The 18,571-nt window shown below is 35.6% G+C and overlaps 1 protein-coding gene across 1 annotated transcript; it reads left to right on the top strand.

Moving 5' to 3' along the window:
- Positions 1 to 3,806: 3,806 nt before the first annotated feature.
- On the top strand, positions 3,807 to 6,062 carry LOC130635887 (uncharacterized). Its single transcript, XM_057445411.1, has 2 exons — positions 3,807 to 3,958; positions 4,041 to 6,062. Exon 2 carries the CDS (start codon positions 4,175 to 4,177, stop codon positions 5,921 to 5,923), a length of 1,749 nt encoding a protein of 582 aa, XP_057301394.1. The 5' UTR covers positions 3,807 to 3,958; positions 4,041 to 4,174; the 3' UTR covers positions 5,924 to 6,062.
- The last annotated feature ends 12,509 nt before the right edge of the window (positions 6,063 to 18,571 follow it).

Here is an 18,571-nt window from a genome sequence, read left to right as displayed (position 1 = left end):
AGTCGACCAAAGCAATACCACAGAAAATAAATACTTGTTTGTGCAACTTGACCATCGACACGGTCGGTAGAACTAATTGAAGCAACCAATGTCAAAATTAATTCAGTGATATCCTCCGCATTTCTTTTATCTTCTTTATTTTCTAATTCGCTGAAGGCTAAAAGCGCTAGCGCTTTCGCTTTTGAAACAGCCATATTTGTTTGCAAATGATAAGCTATATTTTTAAACCACATAAAAATGTCGGAGCACTTGGATTCGGTTCTGTGTTGTTTCTTTGGTCACCGGAGCACTTGGAGCAGTTAGAGCATACAGATTTGAATCTCAGGTATGAAAGAAATAGCCCTTTACCGCCGCTGTAAGAGGATATCATTACTATCGAAGATTTTGGCAACCAAAAGAGAACGAAAAACTTATTTGTCTTCACGAGCCTGAAAACGCCTTCGATAGATTTGCTATAAAGACAGTGAGCCACAATGGATAAACTGTTGGACACTTGCCAAAAGAAATTTCAAGAATAACATTTCTTAGATTAAGGTCCGTCTATTTATTGCACGCTTTCTTCAGAACATCATCGCCGTTCTCCCTTAGTTCAAGGAGGACTTGAAATAGAATGTGAAGCTGTGATCGAAGCACGAGCTACTATTCTTCAAGCAAAATTAACATCACGTTATTTAGATCTAGTTAAAGATCTCTACACGGAACCAACAGAAGACATAGCGGTTGGAAATCTGTTCAATTTCGTCATGAAGTTGCCGCCTACAGTTGTTACACCGCAAGCTCTCGGCAAAAGGAAGAAAAATCCACAAGCACTGTTTCAAATAATCGGGACATCCGAGAAATGCTCGCAGCTCCAAAGAAGAAAAAAACACCAAGTGTTATTGTAGTTGACGACGACTAAAGTAGAAATAAATCATTACTTTTGAAAACTGCCCCGTTTTTATGATTTTTTTTATGGTGAAAAAACTTTCGCGTTTTGAAAAATATCCAGGATTTCGCGTGAAAAAACTTTCGCGTTTTGATGATTTAGAATTTCCAAAGGCATAAACTTTCGCGAAAATGTGGTTTGCTATCATCTATCAGTGGCATAATTAATTCAGAATAAATTTTTACAGACTTGACCAATTTACAAAATAGCTCATTCTGACACTCTGACAATCAAGATGAACTTGCCTTACTCTCCCTTTTTAAAAAATTTTAAATATCAAACACAGAAATTTGGTGATTACAGACAGCAACAAGTTAGCTCATCTTTGACCAGCCACCAATTGCTATGGAAACATCATGCATTTTTAGGCTGTGATGTCACACTCAATGAGTCAAGACACGGATGGCGATGGGATTATTGACAATTCAGGATTTGCAGACAATACTTTTGACTGATGGGTGGTGACTGGACCAAAATCTTTAACTATTAATGTAAATAATTAGTATAAAGAAATGATAGTTGGAGCACTTGGAGCATTCAGAACCGATTCTTGTGTGCGAAAGAAATAGCCCCTTATATGTTTGTATATATATGTATGACATTGCTATATGGATGATATCAATTACTCACACAGCATATCACCACTAAAACTGACAAAATACCGAAACAGTAAATATACTTTTGTTCCCATAAGTGAGCACCTTTTAAACTCATCCATTTGGTTCATGTAGTTTTGATTGGCTTTGCATGAGAAATTGGATTGATTAGTAACTTTTAATTTTACTTTGTACTATCCAATTAACTCTTTAAATGACATGTTCATGTGGACATATGTGAATACTTAGAAACATATACATGGTCGTTTAGCATATAAATTTTTATGGTAATATTTCGACCTCCGTATTGGAGGTCTTCATCAGACTATACAAAATTTTTTAACTGTTGTCATTACATTGACATCAAATCGATGCACTGCAACGACTTCCGTTTAAGGTACGCGAACATTGGCTTCCAGAATTTCGTCGTCACATACTGAGAAGTCACATACTGATTTTCCAATGATTCGCGTACCTTACGATCAAATTTATTAAATTCTTGTTTTAGCATTTTCGCAGTGTCCCAATCATAACCAGTATTACAAGAAGTAGAGTGAAATGAACTCCTGATGCGCTCCACCTTTTTTAATGATGGTGTCTTTGGGTTGTTCGAAGCAGGCAGCGATTTTCAACTTCGTCTCCCCGACATATTTTTTGCTGCATTTGCATGGGATAATGTATACGCCAGATTGACTTAGTGGTGGTAGTTGGCATTTGTTTTTCGATGTCAGTATTGTCTGAAGATTAGCAGAGCTTTTAAAGACAGTTTTATAGCTGGCTTTGCTAAATGACTTACGTAATTTTGGACTCAATCCTGGTACCCAGGGCAATGATACTATCCTTAAATCTTGTTGCTGCTGTCCGTCTCTGTTATCTTGCTTTTCGTTTCGTTTTTGTCGATAACAACTTTCGATTTTTGTTAGTTCTACTAACAAATTCTAAATTGAATTTGCTCTTCCAGATGTTGTCCTTTGCAGATGGTATAGGCTCTGTTAAGAAAACCTATAGAGATACCCTTCAAGATTTTAGGGTCGTGCCCAGAGGGCGGTGTACATTGGTAATAGCGTTTTTTCTGTGGATCTTGAATTTGTAGCATCCATCACAATTTTGAATGCTTAGGTCTACGCACTGTAGTGATTTTGTCTTAAATTTCCGTCGTGTATGTATGTTTTGAAACGATTTGGTTTCTTCAAGATTTTCAAACCTGGCAGGGCAACACTAATTACATTTCTTTCGTGATATTGAAGAAACGCCTCTGCAATAACAACCGTTAGAGCTAGGCTTTTTTAAGTTTTTTTAGCAAATATAAAAATCACAGTAATCCAGCAATTTCATGTGGTCATTCTTTAGTACAGTTTATAGTAAGCGAGACAACGTGTTTATCAAGGAGCAAAGCGATGGAGTGTTTGTTGTTTTTTAAAGATGGTGCCAAGCGGAAAATGGGAATTAACGGAAAGGCAGTCATTGCCCCATTTTTTAAATAACCTCTCAGATAAAGATATCGTTACACTCCGTTGTAAGTTTAATATCAGAACACCAAATATGGAATCAAGGGTTCAAAGTCATAGGCTTAAGCATCAAAACAAACCCCACGTGCCCGCGGGAAAATCATATCATCAAGGAAATTGAGTTAGTACATATTATTTGAAGCTAGTCCATTTTTTGAAATATTAAAAATTATATATAAAACGTTAATTTACTTTGTGCTGGGTGCTTGTTCTCGGCTAAACTATTTGTTGTAGATAGTTTGTGGAAGAATTAGTTATGGAAACAGAAAAAACAGAAAAACTGTATTTTCTTTATGAAAGTTGTCTCGCCAAATGTTTTACCTTTTTTTCAATGAGTGTTTTCTTGTTTGTAGAAGAATCAAGTTCGAACGTTATCGGGGAGAAGCGTTTATACAAAGCCATTATAAGGGAAACTAGGGAAGAATTAGGTAAGGTCTCTAAAATGTAATTTTTTACTTCATAGACACTGTCACAAAATGTTTTAGTCTTTTAAAAATATTTTTCACAAGGTTGCTTGAAGCAAAATATAAACAAAGCAAAGTACTCAATAATCGGTGAGTGAGTAAGATGAGTAAAGTATCCTCAATGTTAAAAATAATCGCCAAACTGTTTCCAATATACAGCATTATACACTTTTTTTAGTTGACAGTTCTTCAGAAGATGAATGCAACACAGAGCTAAATAAAATATTTTCAGATGTTGAAAAAGAAGTTTCTAGTAAGTTATGTATGCACTTCCCAACTACCTTTTGTATTTGTAATACGTCTAGAAAGTAGCGTCCTTGCGAGAAAATAAGTAAAAAATTCTGAGTTTTTAGGCAAGGCACGTTTTTATTATTTTAGAGCAAACTAAAAGATACAAGCGCAGAAGAGAAAAGAAGCTTCAAGCACTTCAAGATGAAGTTATAATTACCCATGATGAAAGATCGGGTAAGTAAAAAATACGATAATGTAAATGTTTTAAATGATAAATATTTTCCTTTTTTTCTAACCTTTTTACTCATGTTTTCAGATTCACCTGCCGAAAAGCAAAGTGATGGAATTAATACGGAATTCCCTGAAAAGGTCATCACAGAAAATGTAACCACCTTTCAATGTGATGAATGCGACGCAAACTATACACGCAAAAATAAGTTAAAAGCGCATATGTTGAAGAAACATAACACTACGTTAACTGATCAGGGTAAGCGTTCAAAATGTACATTCCCTGGTTGTGAAGAGACTTTTTACCACAAAAGTAGAATGATATCACACCTAAACACATTCCATGGTACGAAGACAAACGTTCGTAACTTGGTATTTGAGGACGAACAGATGTTCATGGAATGGAAAGAAAAAGAAGAATTAGATAAACACATATATTTTTCAAAACAAAGAGGGGATGGCGACTCTAAATTAACGAAATACGCTTATTACGTTTGCCAGCATGACGGGGACGGAAGATCGCATAGAAAAGAAGGTGAACCAGCTCGAAAAACAGAGAAAAAATTCAAACCCGGTCAGATTAAAACAGGACGCTTTTGCCCAGCTAGATTGACCTGTCACATGGACAAAGTTAATAAAGAAATTAGAGTAGAGTATATCACATCTCATAGCCACGCAGTCAATTTAGAAAATACTGTTTTTCAACCCATACCATCAACCATCCGCCAGGAAATAAAGGCAAAACTGTCTATTGGTATACCAGTCAACGAAGTATACAAGGACTTACTTGACGGGATGGGTAACCGTAATACCAGGGAAAACGACTCAAAAATAACGCGGGCACATCTGGTCAGTAAGAGCAATGTTACTGACATAAAGAGACACATGAAATACGGTAGAAGGCTACACCCTGATGACAGCACATCAACTCACTTGTTGGTGAAAAAATTAGAAATGGAAAATTACAACTGCATTATTGTGTATAAGCCACAGGGACAGTCAGTTGCTATTGGGCCAAAAATGTACGATGATATCGATATCAAAAAGGATCTCTTTGCAATCGGAATTCAAACAAGGGAACAGCTGGAAATGTTCATTAAGGGTGCAAACAAAGTACATTGTATAGATGGCACCCACAGCACGAACAAGTATGAGTTCCCATTGACAACTGTGATCGTGCCGGATGAATTTAATAAAGGTTATCCAGTGGGTTGGTTGATATCCAATCGAAATGACGAATTAACTCTCCGGCCATTCTTAGAAGAAATAAAAAGCAGATGTCCTGACGACTTCACAGTTAACTGTTTGATGACAGACGATGATAATTCCGGATGGAACGCATTTTCTGCTGTTTTTGGAGAAACTAAGCACCTTCTGTGTAAGTGGCACATAACCCGGGCTTGGCGCAGGAATCTGAAATTAGTTCCAGAAAGTCAGCAAGATGAAGTAATGCAACACCTTCTGGTTATTTTAAATGAAAAAGATGCTTCACAATTTAAAATTCTGCAAAGGGGATTCCTCAAAAAATGTTCTGTAATTGCTCCTGCTTTTGCCAAGTACTTTCAGGACCGCTATGTTCGAAGGGCCGAAAAATGGGCGATGTGTTACAGGCAGTTTGAACATTGCAACACAGATACTAATATGTTTGTTGAATCGTTTCATAACAAACTGAAAACATTTTTTATGGAAAGAAGACCGAATAAAAGAATTGACGACCTCATCAATTTGCTGCTAACTATTGAAGAAGAGGACTATTGGCGTAAAAAGAGAAGCCTGACTTATTACGGAAATTTAAAAAATATTTCTATTGAGGACTCAAGGCATACCAAAGGTTTAAACATATCAGACGCTAAAGTGGAAAAGCTGTCAGAAAGTGAATGGACAGTACAGTCCCAAAGTCGCGATGGATGTCAGTACAACGTGAGGATGCTGGAAAACAAATGCACCGACAACGATTGCTTGGATAGGTGAGTAAAAAATGTTATAATACGAAATACAAAAAAAACAAAACAAAATTTAAAGGTTAGAAGTTTGAAGATTGAGGAGAAATTTAAAAACTTAAAACTCGCTGTAAAATGATTTCATACATTTGTTTGTTTCCTAATGCGAAATATAACATTTATATATTTTGTAATAACATTCTTTTATTTCACGCTCAATATGCCTGGAGCTACCTTGCTTTGGATTGTGCGCTTATTTATATTCCTGCAATTGTCTGGACACAGAACTGATATGCAAACATATTCATAATGTCCATTCACTAGTGGTAGCAATATATACATCTGACGTCAAGACCGCTAAAGTTCCAACTGCGTTATCAACGGAGGACGAGGAATTCGCTTTTGTGGAACCTATCGCAACAACTCCACAAAAAATAGGAAGATCTGAAATTGAGAAATATGAAGAGAGCATAGTGAAATTAGGAGAACTCGTTCACAACCCTGTTGTTGCATCATTACGCTTACCCAACATCAACAAACAACTGCAAGACATTATTACGCAGTGCAAAGCTGTAGCAATGCTTTCCGCTGATTCCGTTGACTCTATGGCTGCTTTAACACCTATTTACAGCAAAACAGAACGGGAAATTAGTCCTAATGAAAATCTCGACACACAGTTGCGTCCTGGGCGTTTTGAAAAGACCAAAAAGGTTCCACTAAAGCGAAGAAGTAATTATTCATATCCGTCTTACGAGAAAAAAACAGATTATTGTGGATGGCATTAAATCTAACACCTACATGAATGTACCTACAGTTGTTCCAGCACCATTGGAAAAACAAAAACCTACCGTTCAATCATCTAAAAACATCAAGGAACGGAAAAAAAAAATCAACCTCCAACAAAAGCATCGGCTTGTCAACAATTGTCGTTAAAAATAATTCCCCTAACCCTAATGTGACGCCCAGGGTGTCAGGGTTTGACGATATGCGATTACCATTGCTGAAGTTTGATTGTGTCACAATTACGTTTTTTTCATTGTTGTCTTTGGAGGTCACATTCACTGAATCTGAACTGCGCGAACTCAAGAATCTCGAACGTGGTTTTAGACCTGGTTGGCTACAAGATGAGATCATTACAGCTTATTTGTTTCACCTACGCTGTAAAAACACCGACATGATATATCGTGATCCGGCAGAGGTACTTGCTATAGATCGCTTCAAGTCCATCAGAGGCTTATTTTCAAAAATCGACTTAGATAATATCAAGTACATGCTTATACCATACAACGACGGCGGCACACATTGGATTTTGACAGTTGTGGATGTGAAAAGTGGATCTATCATTGTACTCGACCCCATGACAACCGACTACAATCCTAATCTAAAATCCCATAGCGATGCGGTATCAGTGGCAATGAAAATTCTCCAAAAGAAATTTTGGAAAAACGTAACCAACATATCCATCAAAACAGAAGAACATGTGATGCAGAAAGATGCACGCAGCTGTGGTTTATACTGCTGCTTCTACGCGTCAAAGATAATGTCAGGTGTTTCATTTATAGGACTTGTCTAAGCGAAATTAAGAAATGAAGACGTATAATTTAAATACCTTCTAACGTTTTGTTAATAAAATTTTATGACTTTCATTAAGGTGGCAAGCTAACTGACAAATGCGATCCAATGGGCTTTAGAAGACATATATATAAGACGATTGTCGGAAATTGTATTCCATCAGCACGTACATGGAAGAATATTCAGAAAGAACATTCAATGTGTCGGGTGCATTTGTATTCATATTTATGAGTACACAAGCAATCAATTGTCGTAATGAGTTCGAATTTTTATGATTCTTCTTCTTGATTTCAGGCATGTCTAAAAAAACCCAAAGACAACGAAATTGACTGGGTGCAATGTACACGATGTCCGCAATCATTGCAAATGCGCTTCGTTTACGGCGGAACAAGCCGATTTAGCAGTCAACGTCCGTTGCTGATGACATTTATCTGTTATTTCTAGTTATTTCTAGGGACCTTACACTATTTTTAATTTTTTTAAATGTTTTTTAGATCATCATCATTTTGTTGCTTAACTGGAAATAAATCAAAATAAAATAAAGTGATCTACCAACTATCTAGTTAAACTTTTTAAAACACAAGATAACACAAAATGCTTTGTTGTTTTTATATCTAAACCTATGGGAGTGCGGTGAAAAGAGAGATTCGTCTTATTATTATAAGAAGAAAAAATTAACTTTATTGTAAAATGTTCCAATTCCTTTTTTTTCTGTTTTTCTTACTACGCGCTACGCACGCATTTGTTTAAGGCCCCTAAAGCGCATCTGGCCAAGCCCACGGTGCGTGCGTCCAAAAAAAAATTTAAAAAAAAATAGGGCAATGACTGCCTTTCCGTTAATTCGGAAAATGGGGACGAACTGATATTTTCAAGAAAACGAAAGAGGGAAGTATGAATAGCTAGCTAGTATATCACTATTTTTTACATGTAATGAACCTCTTCTCACCCACACCCAACTAGCAAATAACTACCAACATATGTGGCAAAATAAGCTGGTATAACACTACCAAATTGGCTAGCTAGCAGCATAAACTAGGTAGATAACCAGCACAAAACTGTTTTTCTCACTAGCTACTTATCTGACATAAAACTGGCTACTTGGCCGGCATAAAATTAGCTATTTAGCTAGATTTAAATGATCCTTAAGACATACATACTGCACAATGAGTTAATTATGCTCTGATTAGGAAAGTACCATCAAATATCTACAATTATCCACAAAATATGTTGGTTTTAACAATTTTAGACAAAAAACTAAGAACCAAAATTTTAGCCAAATCAGCAAAAGAACATTGGTATAGACATATATTCTTTTTAGCAGAAGAGCCTGGACTTTTTTTATAAATAAAAGAATAAATGCAACCTCCATAATGTGTTTTTTGCAACCTTGTCCATAGTATTTATTTTGAAAAATATAGTGAAAATGGAAGGTTATGTAGAGCTATCACTATTTTTCACTTTTAGGTCATTCACACCCCTAAAAAGCTCCCTAACTAAAGCATAAAACATAATTTAGTGGCTCAGATTTTCTAGCTCAATAGAGAGGGTGCCGATAAGCCGCAAACGCCCGCATATATACGGGCGAGTTCGGGCGACTTTTCGAATTAAATTGACGGTTGTCGGTCGAAACCGCCCGCACTTTCCCGAACTTGCCCAGAACATTCCCGAAATGCAACACCTTGTAACATAAACATGGCGGACGACAGTTAAAAAAATGCGTTTGAAGAGAAAGGAGTTAATAAAGTTTATATATAAGTTATTTATCAAGTAAATCTTATCACAAATCATAAAAAACAGTTCTTTTAAGAACTTCGCTATCACATAGTTAGTTCATTTTAATTTTTATACTTTTTTAAATAATTCTTCGAGAGTCATTTGTGGTGAATCTTTTTTTTTTTCGGGCATTGTTCGGGACTATGCGGGTTTTTTCGGGCAAATACCTGACCTTTTTTCAAAAAAGCCGAACTCGCCCGAAAACGCCCGCACTTTTTACGGCGTATGCGGCTTATCGGCACCCTCGTGCTAAATATACCAAACTAGGTGCCATATTTTTAAGTAAAAAGACTGTGAGCATATATAAGATGCACATGTAAAGTTTTTCATATATATATAATCATGCCCTGTTGGTCTAATGGCTATGACACTCATGCAAATGAGAGATCCAGGTTCAAAGCCTGGACAGGGCTAGGAAAAACATAATTATCTTGCACTTACAACAACCAGGTAAATGTTTCGCCTTTTTCGTGGACTTCTCTAATTATTTCTATATCTTGACTTTTTAATGTTGTTGTCATTGGAACCAAGTTAACTTTTAATCTCAGATTTATTAAAAATTGATAGTTTTTTTGGCGTTATGACTTAAATATTTGTATTGGCACATAATTCTGCTAACATGATTCACTGTATATATATTGACCGGATATAAATTTGAGAGCTTTGTTTGAGCTACTGAATTTGAAATATTTGCATCTCAATATTTTCTATACTCCTGGATTAATATGATACATATCTTAGATATATCGAGTATACGAATCTTTGAGTTGTAGGGGGATTCTCTATTAAGGTGCCTGCCCCTGCCTTGCCGTTCCCTTGCCTTGCCTAACCCTGCCTTGCTGATTCCTCTTCCTGTTTCCTTGCCTGTTTTTGCCTACCCTTCCTATGCCTTTTCTGGTGCCTGGCTTCTATGCCCTTGCCTGTGCCTCTATGCCTTGCCTACCCATGCCTTGCTGATTCCTCTTCCTGTTTCCTTGCCTGCCTTTGCCGTGCCCTTTCCTTGCCGTGCTTTGCCTTGGCAACCTCTCCGCAACACTTTCTATATTGATTATGGTAATATTTCGACCTCCGTATTGGAGGTCTTCATCAGACTATACAAAATTTTTTAACTGTTGTCATTACATTGACATCAAATCGATGCACTGCAACGACTTCCGTTTAAGGTACGCGAACATTGGCTTCCAGAATTTCGTCGTCACATACTGAGAAGTCACATACTGATTTTCCAATGATTCGCGTACCTTACGATCAAATTTATTAAATTCTTGTTTTAGCATTTTCGCAGTGTCCCAATCATAACCAGTATTACAAGAAGTAGAGTGAAATGAACTCCTGATGCGCTCCACCTTTTTTAATGATGGTGTCTTTGGGTTGTTCGAAGCAGGCAGCGATTTTCAACTTCGTCTCCCCGACATATTTTTTGCTGCATTTGCATGGGATAATGTATACGCCAGATTGACTTAGTGGTGGTAGTTGGCATTTGTTTTTCGATGTCAGTATTGTCTGAAGATTAGCAGAGCTTTTAAAGACAGTTTTATAGCTGGCTTTGCTAAATGACTTACGTAATTTTGGACTCAATCCTGGTACCCAGGGCAATGATACTATCCTTAAATCTTGTTGCTGCTGTCCGTCTCTGTTGTCTTGCTTTTCGTTTCGTTTTTGTCGATAACAACTTTCAAATTTTTGTTAGTTCTACTAACAAATTCTAAATTGAATTTGCTCTTCCAGATGTTGTCCTTTGCAGATGGTATAGGCTCTGTTAAGAAAACCTATAAAGATACCCTTCAAGATTTTAGGGTCGTGCCCAGAGGGCGGTGTACATTGGTAATAGCGTTTTTTCTGTGGATCTTGAATTTGTAGCATCCATCACAATTTTGAATGCTTAGGTCTACGCACTGTAGTGATTTTGTCTTGAATTTCCGCCGTGTATGTTGTCATTTTGTTCGTTCAAAATGTTTTGAAACGATTTGGTTTCTTCAAGATTTTCAAACCTGGCATGGCTGTCGTCAACATATCTTTTAAACGATTTTTTGTGCAACAGGTGGATTACGTTGAAGGGCAACACTAATTACATTTCTTTCGTGATATTGAAGAAACGCCTCTGCAATAACAACCATTAGAGCTAGGCTTTTTTAAGTTTTTTTTAGCAAATATTTGTCTCTGACCTTTGTCAGAGCTTCTTCAGATCACAACTAAAAACGTCTTTCAACATGCATGTACAAAATGTTCTATTTTCTCAAAGTTCATTTCGTGTTTTGTTTCTTTGATGCGTTTGGACATTCCAGAGACGTTTTCCTTATCGTTTTTTGCGCCATTTTTGTTTTCTTTTATTCGTGTTGTCAACTTCCTTTCTGTTTCTCCTATGTAGTATTTCCAGATATTTTCCACAATCTCCACACGTTACTTTATATACAACACCTGATTCATTGTTTTGGTTTCCGTTTTTCAATATTTTCTTGCCTTTTACAACATTTTTTAGCGTTTTGTTTTTCGTATGTGTTATTTTTACATTTAATTTCCTGCATACTCTGGCGGTTTGTTCTGAGATGCCTTTTTCATAGGGTAAAAACAATCGAATTGAATTCGCGTCGTCATCTGTCTGGTTTCCTTCATTACATTCTTTGTTTAATGTTTCTTTTGTCGTTTTTGTTACGATGTTCTTGGGAAACTAATTTAATTGCATAGTTTTTTGTATATAATTCAATTCTTCTTTGAGGTCTGCTTCTTCTGTGCAAATGGTTTTTGCTCTTCTCGTTAAAGTTTTAATAGTCGATAATTTTACGTGTAAAGGTTGGTTTGACGTATAATTAATGTATTGTCCCGTATGCGTACGTTTTTATACACTTTTGTTTTCACTGTATTATCATGTTTTCTCATTATTAAACAATCCAAATATGGGATCAGGTCATCCTTTTCTTCATATGCTGTGAATTTTACTTTTGAATGAATGCTATTCACCTCATTTAAGGTGTCCTCGATTTTATTTTTTGTAACAGTGAACGTATCGTCTACTTTTCTTAGCCAAATTCTTGGTGCGTATAACATTGAGTAGATACTATTTTCTTCTATTCCTTGAATGTAGATTTCGGCAAAACATGGCGACGCAGGTTATCCGATGAAGAGACCATCCACCTGGTTATAGAATTTGTTTCCTATTTTGAAGGTCATAAATTCAACTGAGATTTTCACGAGACGTACTAAGGCTTCGTTATTAAAATTGTTTTAAAAGTGTCTTCTCTGACTCTCCTTTCTACTTCATGTATGACTTCAGACTTTGACAGGGAAGGGTACATATCTGCAATATCAAAACTCAACAACTTCTCATTCTCGTCCAAATTAATTTCTTTTACTTTGTTAACAAATTGCTCCGTGTCTATTATGTATGATTTTGCTGATGTTGTTAGACCTTTAAGTTCTTTACTAAAAAATTATGCATGTTGCTCTGCTTTTGTCGTTTTTGATTAAAATAAGTCTATTTTGTTTCAACCATTCATTTAACCCATTACACAGCTCATTTGTAATATTTGTTAATTTTAGTGTTTTTTCCTTCTTCCATAATTCTTTTGCATTCAAATCGAAATCCATTTGCCATTGAAGGTGAAGAAAATAATTTTGCTGCTTCTTTGATTCCACAAATCATGTCAATTATAGGTAATTTCTCCGTTGAAATTTTGAATTCGAGACCCTTTGACAATAACGGAATAAATTCATCAGGAATTTCAATAGCATAAAAATATTATTGGCGTTTTTTTTGGTGTTCTTTCTTCTCTCCTGGTGTTATCTCATTATTTTGTTTGACCTTTTTTTAGTAATATTTCGAATTTTCTTGACAGATGCATGTTTTTGTGTTCAATTTTCTTTGAATGTCTTTTCTTTGTGAGTTTTAGTAGGTTTGCAAAATCAGTAAGAGATAATGTATCTTCTATTAGAGTTTCGTTTTTTTTGTTTCATCTGTTGTTGTTTCCAGCGTTTAATTTTTTACGATCGAACGATTCAATAATTTCTTTTCAGTGTCTTTTATGAACTTTTTCGTTACTGTTGAAGCCGATCGTCTTCCTCCAATTCTACAGTGTATTGGTGTAATACCCGCTCTCTTGCATTCTAACAAAAATTCAATTTTTTATTGAGAATTTTTACCACTTTGCCAGCATCCTGAAATTTATTTATACATCTCTTTAATAATAGCCGTCGTCCGTGTGTCCGCGAAAGCGGCGTCCCGTAACGGAAACACGAAATTTTTAAAATGCGAACAAATGTCAAATGTGATATATTATTATCCACTTTGTTGCGACGGTTAAATTTAAAGAACGAGTGAGCGCGACGGGCGACCCCGTGGATTTTTCCACGGGTTAACGACTAGTCTCTATAATAATAGCCGTATTTTGTCTGTCTGCCCGCGAGAAAAGCGACGTGCAACGAGCACACGAAATAGCGTGTAATATAAAGACGGGCGACCCTGTGGATTTTTCCACGGCTTGACGACTAGTCTCTTATTTTGTCTGTCTGTCTGTCTGTGAAAGCAGCGTCCCGTAACGGAATCACGAAATTTTGTAAATTACGCGCCGATATCAAATGTGATATATTTTTGTCCACTTTGTTGCAACGGTTAAATTTAAAGGACAGGCGAACCCGTGGAGTTTTCTACGAGCTAACGACTAGTCATTTTAATAATAGCCGTATTCCGTCTGTCTGTTCGTGCGTCAAAAGCGACTTGTATTAAACACGCACGAAATTGCGCACAGCTCTTTGATCTTTTTGCTACGATATTTTAAAATTTTTTTTTTTTTTTTTTTTTTGCATAGTTTCACAAAATTTTAATTTAAAAATGTTTTTATACAAAATTCATAGTTAATTAACTTTTATTGTTCCTTCGATGCAATTTCTTTGTTATGAACAACTACGGTCGATGCGTTGTCTATTTCATTGAAAAAGTTTTAATTATTCGCGCCTTTTCAAGGAAATTAACAGAAACAACTTTCGATAAGAGAAGGAGAACAATAAATTTTAGAAAGATTTTTTAAGTGATTTTTTTGTTTGTTCTAAACCATCCTCGTCCCCAGGGTCTTTTAGCCCCTGAGCCGTTATTTCGGGCCGCTATCAGCTTTATCAACAAGGCAAAATGCCCTGGGAACGAGGTTGGTTCTAAACAGGAACGTGAAATTTATTATATAAATTTTGTTTCATCTTCAACCATTTATACTTTTAATGACACAATAAAGCTGGATGTGCTTATTTTTTTGCTGAAAACTTAAACTGAACAAAAAGTGTAAGAAAACGTCAAATTTAGTTTTTTAAAAGTTATTTGCAGGGAGGAGCCTCTTTTTTACATCAAACTTAGGCCGTAAAAATGCACAAGTTATTGTCAAATACATAAATTTTACGAGAAAGCGGCGTAACACTACTTTCGATAAACTATGCTATAAAAAAGGGAGTGTACAGTAGACGTCCGTTAATTCGAACACGCAAGGGACTAAATTATTTGTTCGAATTAACGAATGTTCGGATTATCGGAAGTTCAGAAAACACAAGAATTTTAATAAAAGTTTAAAGGTTTTATGCTAATATAACTTTATTACAACTTTGCTACAACTTTTTATAAAAATCTTTTAACGTTGTTTGCTTGGCGATGGGCAAGGCCTCCAAATTCCATGTAAACTTCATTTTATTGGAAATGCCAATTTAATCGATAAATTGAAGGAAATTTTGCCACCATTGATGCAATAAAAATGAAAACGTTTTTTTTATTTTCCCATAAGATGTTATTTATCGATACACAAACTTTCGACTTAACGAGCATAATGCAGCCTTGGGACTAAAAAATTGTTCGAATTAGCCAAATGTTCGAATTAGCGGAGTTTTAATTAAGCAACTCAAAACATAAGACTTTATTAATCCAAACTCAAGGGACTTAGCAATTTGTTCGAAATAACAGAAAGTTCGAATTAAGCGGCATTCGAATTAACGGACGTCTACTGTAGTTTGCACTGCTTCCGTGTATATTTTTAGAGACCATGACTACCGCAGAGTAATTTCATAACAGGTACGCGACATAATTTCATAACAGATGCGCGAAATAATTTCATTAACAGATGGGCTAAATTTTTATTAACAGATGCACGAAATAATTACGTCGGCTAATTCCCGTGGATTGTTCCACGGGTTAAGAACTAGTATTATAATATCCATATACATCTGTCTGCCTGTCACTCAAAATGGTACCGCAAGTAGCGAGACACACGTAATGCGGTATAAAAATAACGGGCAAATCCGTGCGTTTTTCTACGGGGCACCGACTAGTCTCTTTAGTAATAGCCGTTTTTGTCTGTGTTTCCGCGAAAGCTGCGTCCCGTAACGGAAAACGAAATTTTCAAAATGCGCACCAATACCAAATGCAATATATTTTTGTCCATTTTGTTGCGACGGGTAAATTTAAAGGACGGGTGATCCCGTGGATTTTTCCACGGGCTAACGACTAGTCTCTATAATAATAGCCGTATTTCACGTTAACCACGCACGAAATACAAAATACGCAGGGACGAGAAACCCGTCGGGCACCCACCGGCACAGGGACAATTGCCGCTAAAATAAAGGTCCAATCAGGAGCGAAGTTTTATATAAATGACCAATCAGAAACTAAAGCTCTTTATATTTCTTAGCAACGATTTTTACGTTATCGGTCCGAAATTTGGCAAGCAGATTGAACCAACTCATTGCTGGAGAAAGAAAAGTTTCTTAACTGTTTGCTTTAATTTTTCTTTCTGATACTTCTATTTGTATTCTAACAAGATTGCAGTTTCTTTTACTTTCGGGTATTTTTTTTTATTTGTTTACATGTTTATTCACCTATACTTTATGGTTAGCTAGCTAGCTACAAGTATGATGTTAAAAACTACAGACCAATATCCATTCTTCCTCTCTTTGATAAGATTTTGGAGAAAGTAATTCATACACAATTGTCTCCTTTCTAGAAAAGTTCAAAATCCTAAACCCTTCTTAATATGGTTTTTAATCAGGTAGATCCACAAGTCTTGCTGTTGTTGACCTTTTAGCTAAAATAACTGAAGCACAAAGTATTGATTGTGTATCTTGTGCTATATTTCTCGACTTTGCCAAGGCATTCGACACAGCGAACCATAAGATTTTGTTGAAAAAACTTGAACATAATGGTATAAGAGGTATTCCGAATAAATTATTTGAATCATATCTAACAAATCGATATCAAAGTGTCTCAGTAGTAAATAACATGTCAGGACCTGAGAAAGTATCTTGTGGTGTACCACAGGGTTCTATTCTTGGACCAATACTATTTTTAATTTATATAAATGATATTACTGAATCTTCTTTACAGTTTAAATTTACACTGTTTGCTGATGACACTTCGCTACTTGCCAAACATATACAAAAAAAGAACTCCAATCAATAGTTAACCAAGAATTATCCAAAATATGTGATGTCTAATATGTCTAATATTGTGGCAAATGCTCTAAGTCTTAATATTAAGAAGTCCAATTTCTTATACTTTAACAAAAACAATAAAACAGAATCGATTGAAATCAAAATAAGTAAAGTCCCCTTGGAACGTAAGACTTTTACTAAGTACCTAGGTACAATCATTGATGATAAACTTAGCTGGAAAGAGCACATTAAATTGGTGGCAAGCAAAATATCCCAGGGGTTAGGTTTTCTCAAAAAACTCAAACATTCTCTTCCAAATGAGAGTCTAAAAGCCATATATTCTGCCTTTGTACAATCTCATTTGCAGTATGGGTTATTCTGCTGAGGTTCACCAAAAACTAAAAGTCTAAGCCAATGTAACAAATTAACAAACTCTTTGTCCTATCTTTTTAAATTGTAATAGAGAGGGTTCTATAATCCATTGCTTTAATATAATCAGTTATACTCTATAGAATGTTGTAAATTCATTTTTGATTTTAATAGCAATAACCTACCACCACATCTAACCAGTATCTTTAAAACCAATAATTCTATTCATAGTCATGGCACAAGGCAAGCACAACACAAGGGTCTATTTGTCCCCTCAAACGTTGGCACTTTCCCTCTCTCTTACTATGGACCTAATTACTGGAATAGGCATAATACAGTGATCAGTAATTGTACCTCCAAAACTTTATTGGCACATAAAATGCAAGAAAGTTTTCTACAGGAAAACATGTAGCTAAACTGTCCTGATGACTGCTTCTTTATTTTTCTTGTTTATTCTTTTGTTTTTTGTTTGTTTATTTTGTTTGATTTAATATATTGTTTCCACAGACTTGGCTTATTTATTATTAACTATTAATTATAGCAAGTCATTCTTTCTTTTAATGCTATCAAATGTGCTATGATGAAGATAAGCCCCACCGTTTTTCTCTTAACCGTTTCCCAGCGTGAAGATTCTTCTTCGTGCCTTTTTATGTAAATAGTTTTGTAAAAGTAGTATATATATTTTACTTTATTTACAAGCGGCAAGAAAGCCTTTTTGGTTGTTTTCGTGTATGAATTTTTAAATGTACAGACTATTGTTAAAGTAAATACATTCTTACTTAAAAAAAACTTAGTCCTTACTTAAGCTACCTATTCAGCCACCTAAAGATTTATTATTAGTTTTTTTTTGCCTCTTACTGTCACGTTCTCTAGCCATATATTAATCTTAAACAAAACCAATTTTAAGTTTCTGGCTACCAACGTAGATGTTAGCTAACATTTCTGATTTTTGTGTTAACTTTGCCAATCTGATTTTTACTTGGTTGTGAACTGGGGTTAGCTACCTCTAGTTAAAATGTCAAAGTAACCATATACAGTTGGCTGCCACAGAATTTTTAAGTAATCTTTTTCATACTAAATTCAATTAAGTAGTTAGCTACTACTTTACTGTAATATAAAATTTAGCAAAAGTCAGAAGTTTATTAATGAGACACAGAGTACCTGTGCTATATGCCTATCCCGTGTTGTTAAACGACGGACTGTTTCCTGTGTTTTTATTTCAACTGAAGTATTTTGGAAAAAGCTATTAAGCTTATAGGCATGTGCGACACATTTTACATGTACTAAGTGCTAAGCTCAGTGTTAACAATGGACTGTTTTTTGGAAAAGGCTGTTACGCCTAGAGCATGTGCGATGTGGTTTACCTGTACTAAGGGGTCAGCCCACTGTGATAATTACTTTTTAAACTTTCTCGGGAATCACGTCTGTACGGGTGTGCAACACTGTTTACCTGGACTAACTGCTCAACCCCGTGTTGGTAATGGACTGTTTCTTGTGTTTTTATTTAAACAGACTGTGCGAGAAAGTTTTTTCAAAAGGGTATTGTCCCTACACGCCTCTTCAACTCTGT

Source organism: Hydractinia symbiolongicarpus, chromosome 3, assembly GCF_029227915.1.
Source record: "Hydractinia symbiolongicarpus strain clone_291-10 chromosome 3, HSymV2.1, whole genome shotgun sequence".
In the NCBI taxonomy this organism is placed as follows: domain Eukaryota; kingdom Metazoa; phylum Cnidaria; class Hydrozoa; order Anthoathecata; family Hydractiniidae; genus Hydractinia; species Hydractinia symbiolongicarpus.
Note: the sequence above shows the minus strand (reverse complement) of the source record. Positions and strands in the feature narration are given on the sequence as shown.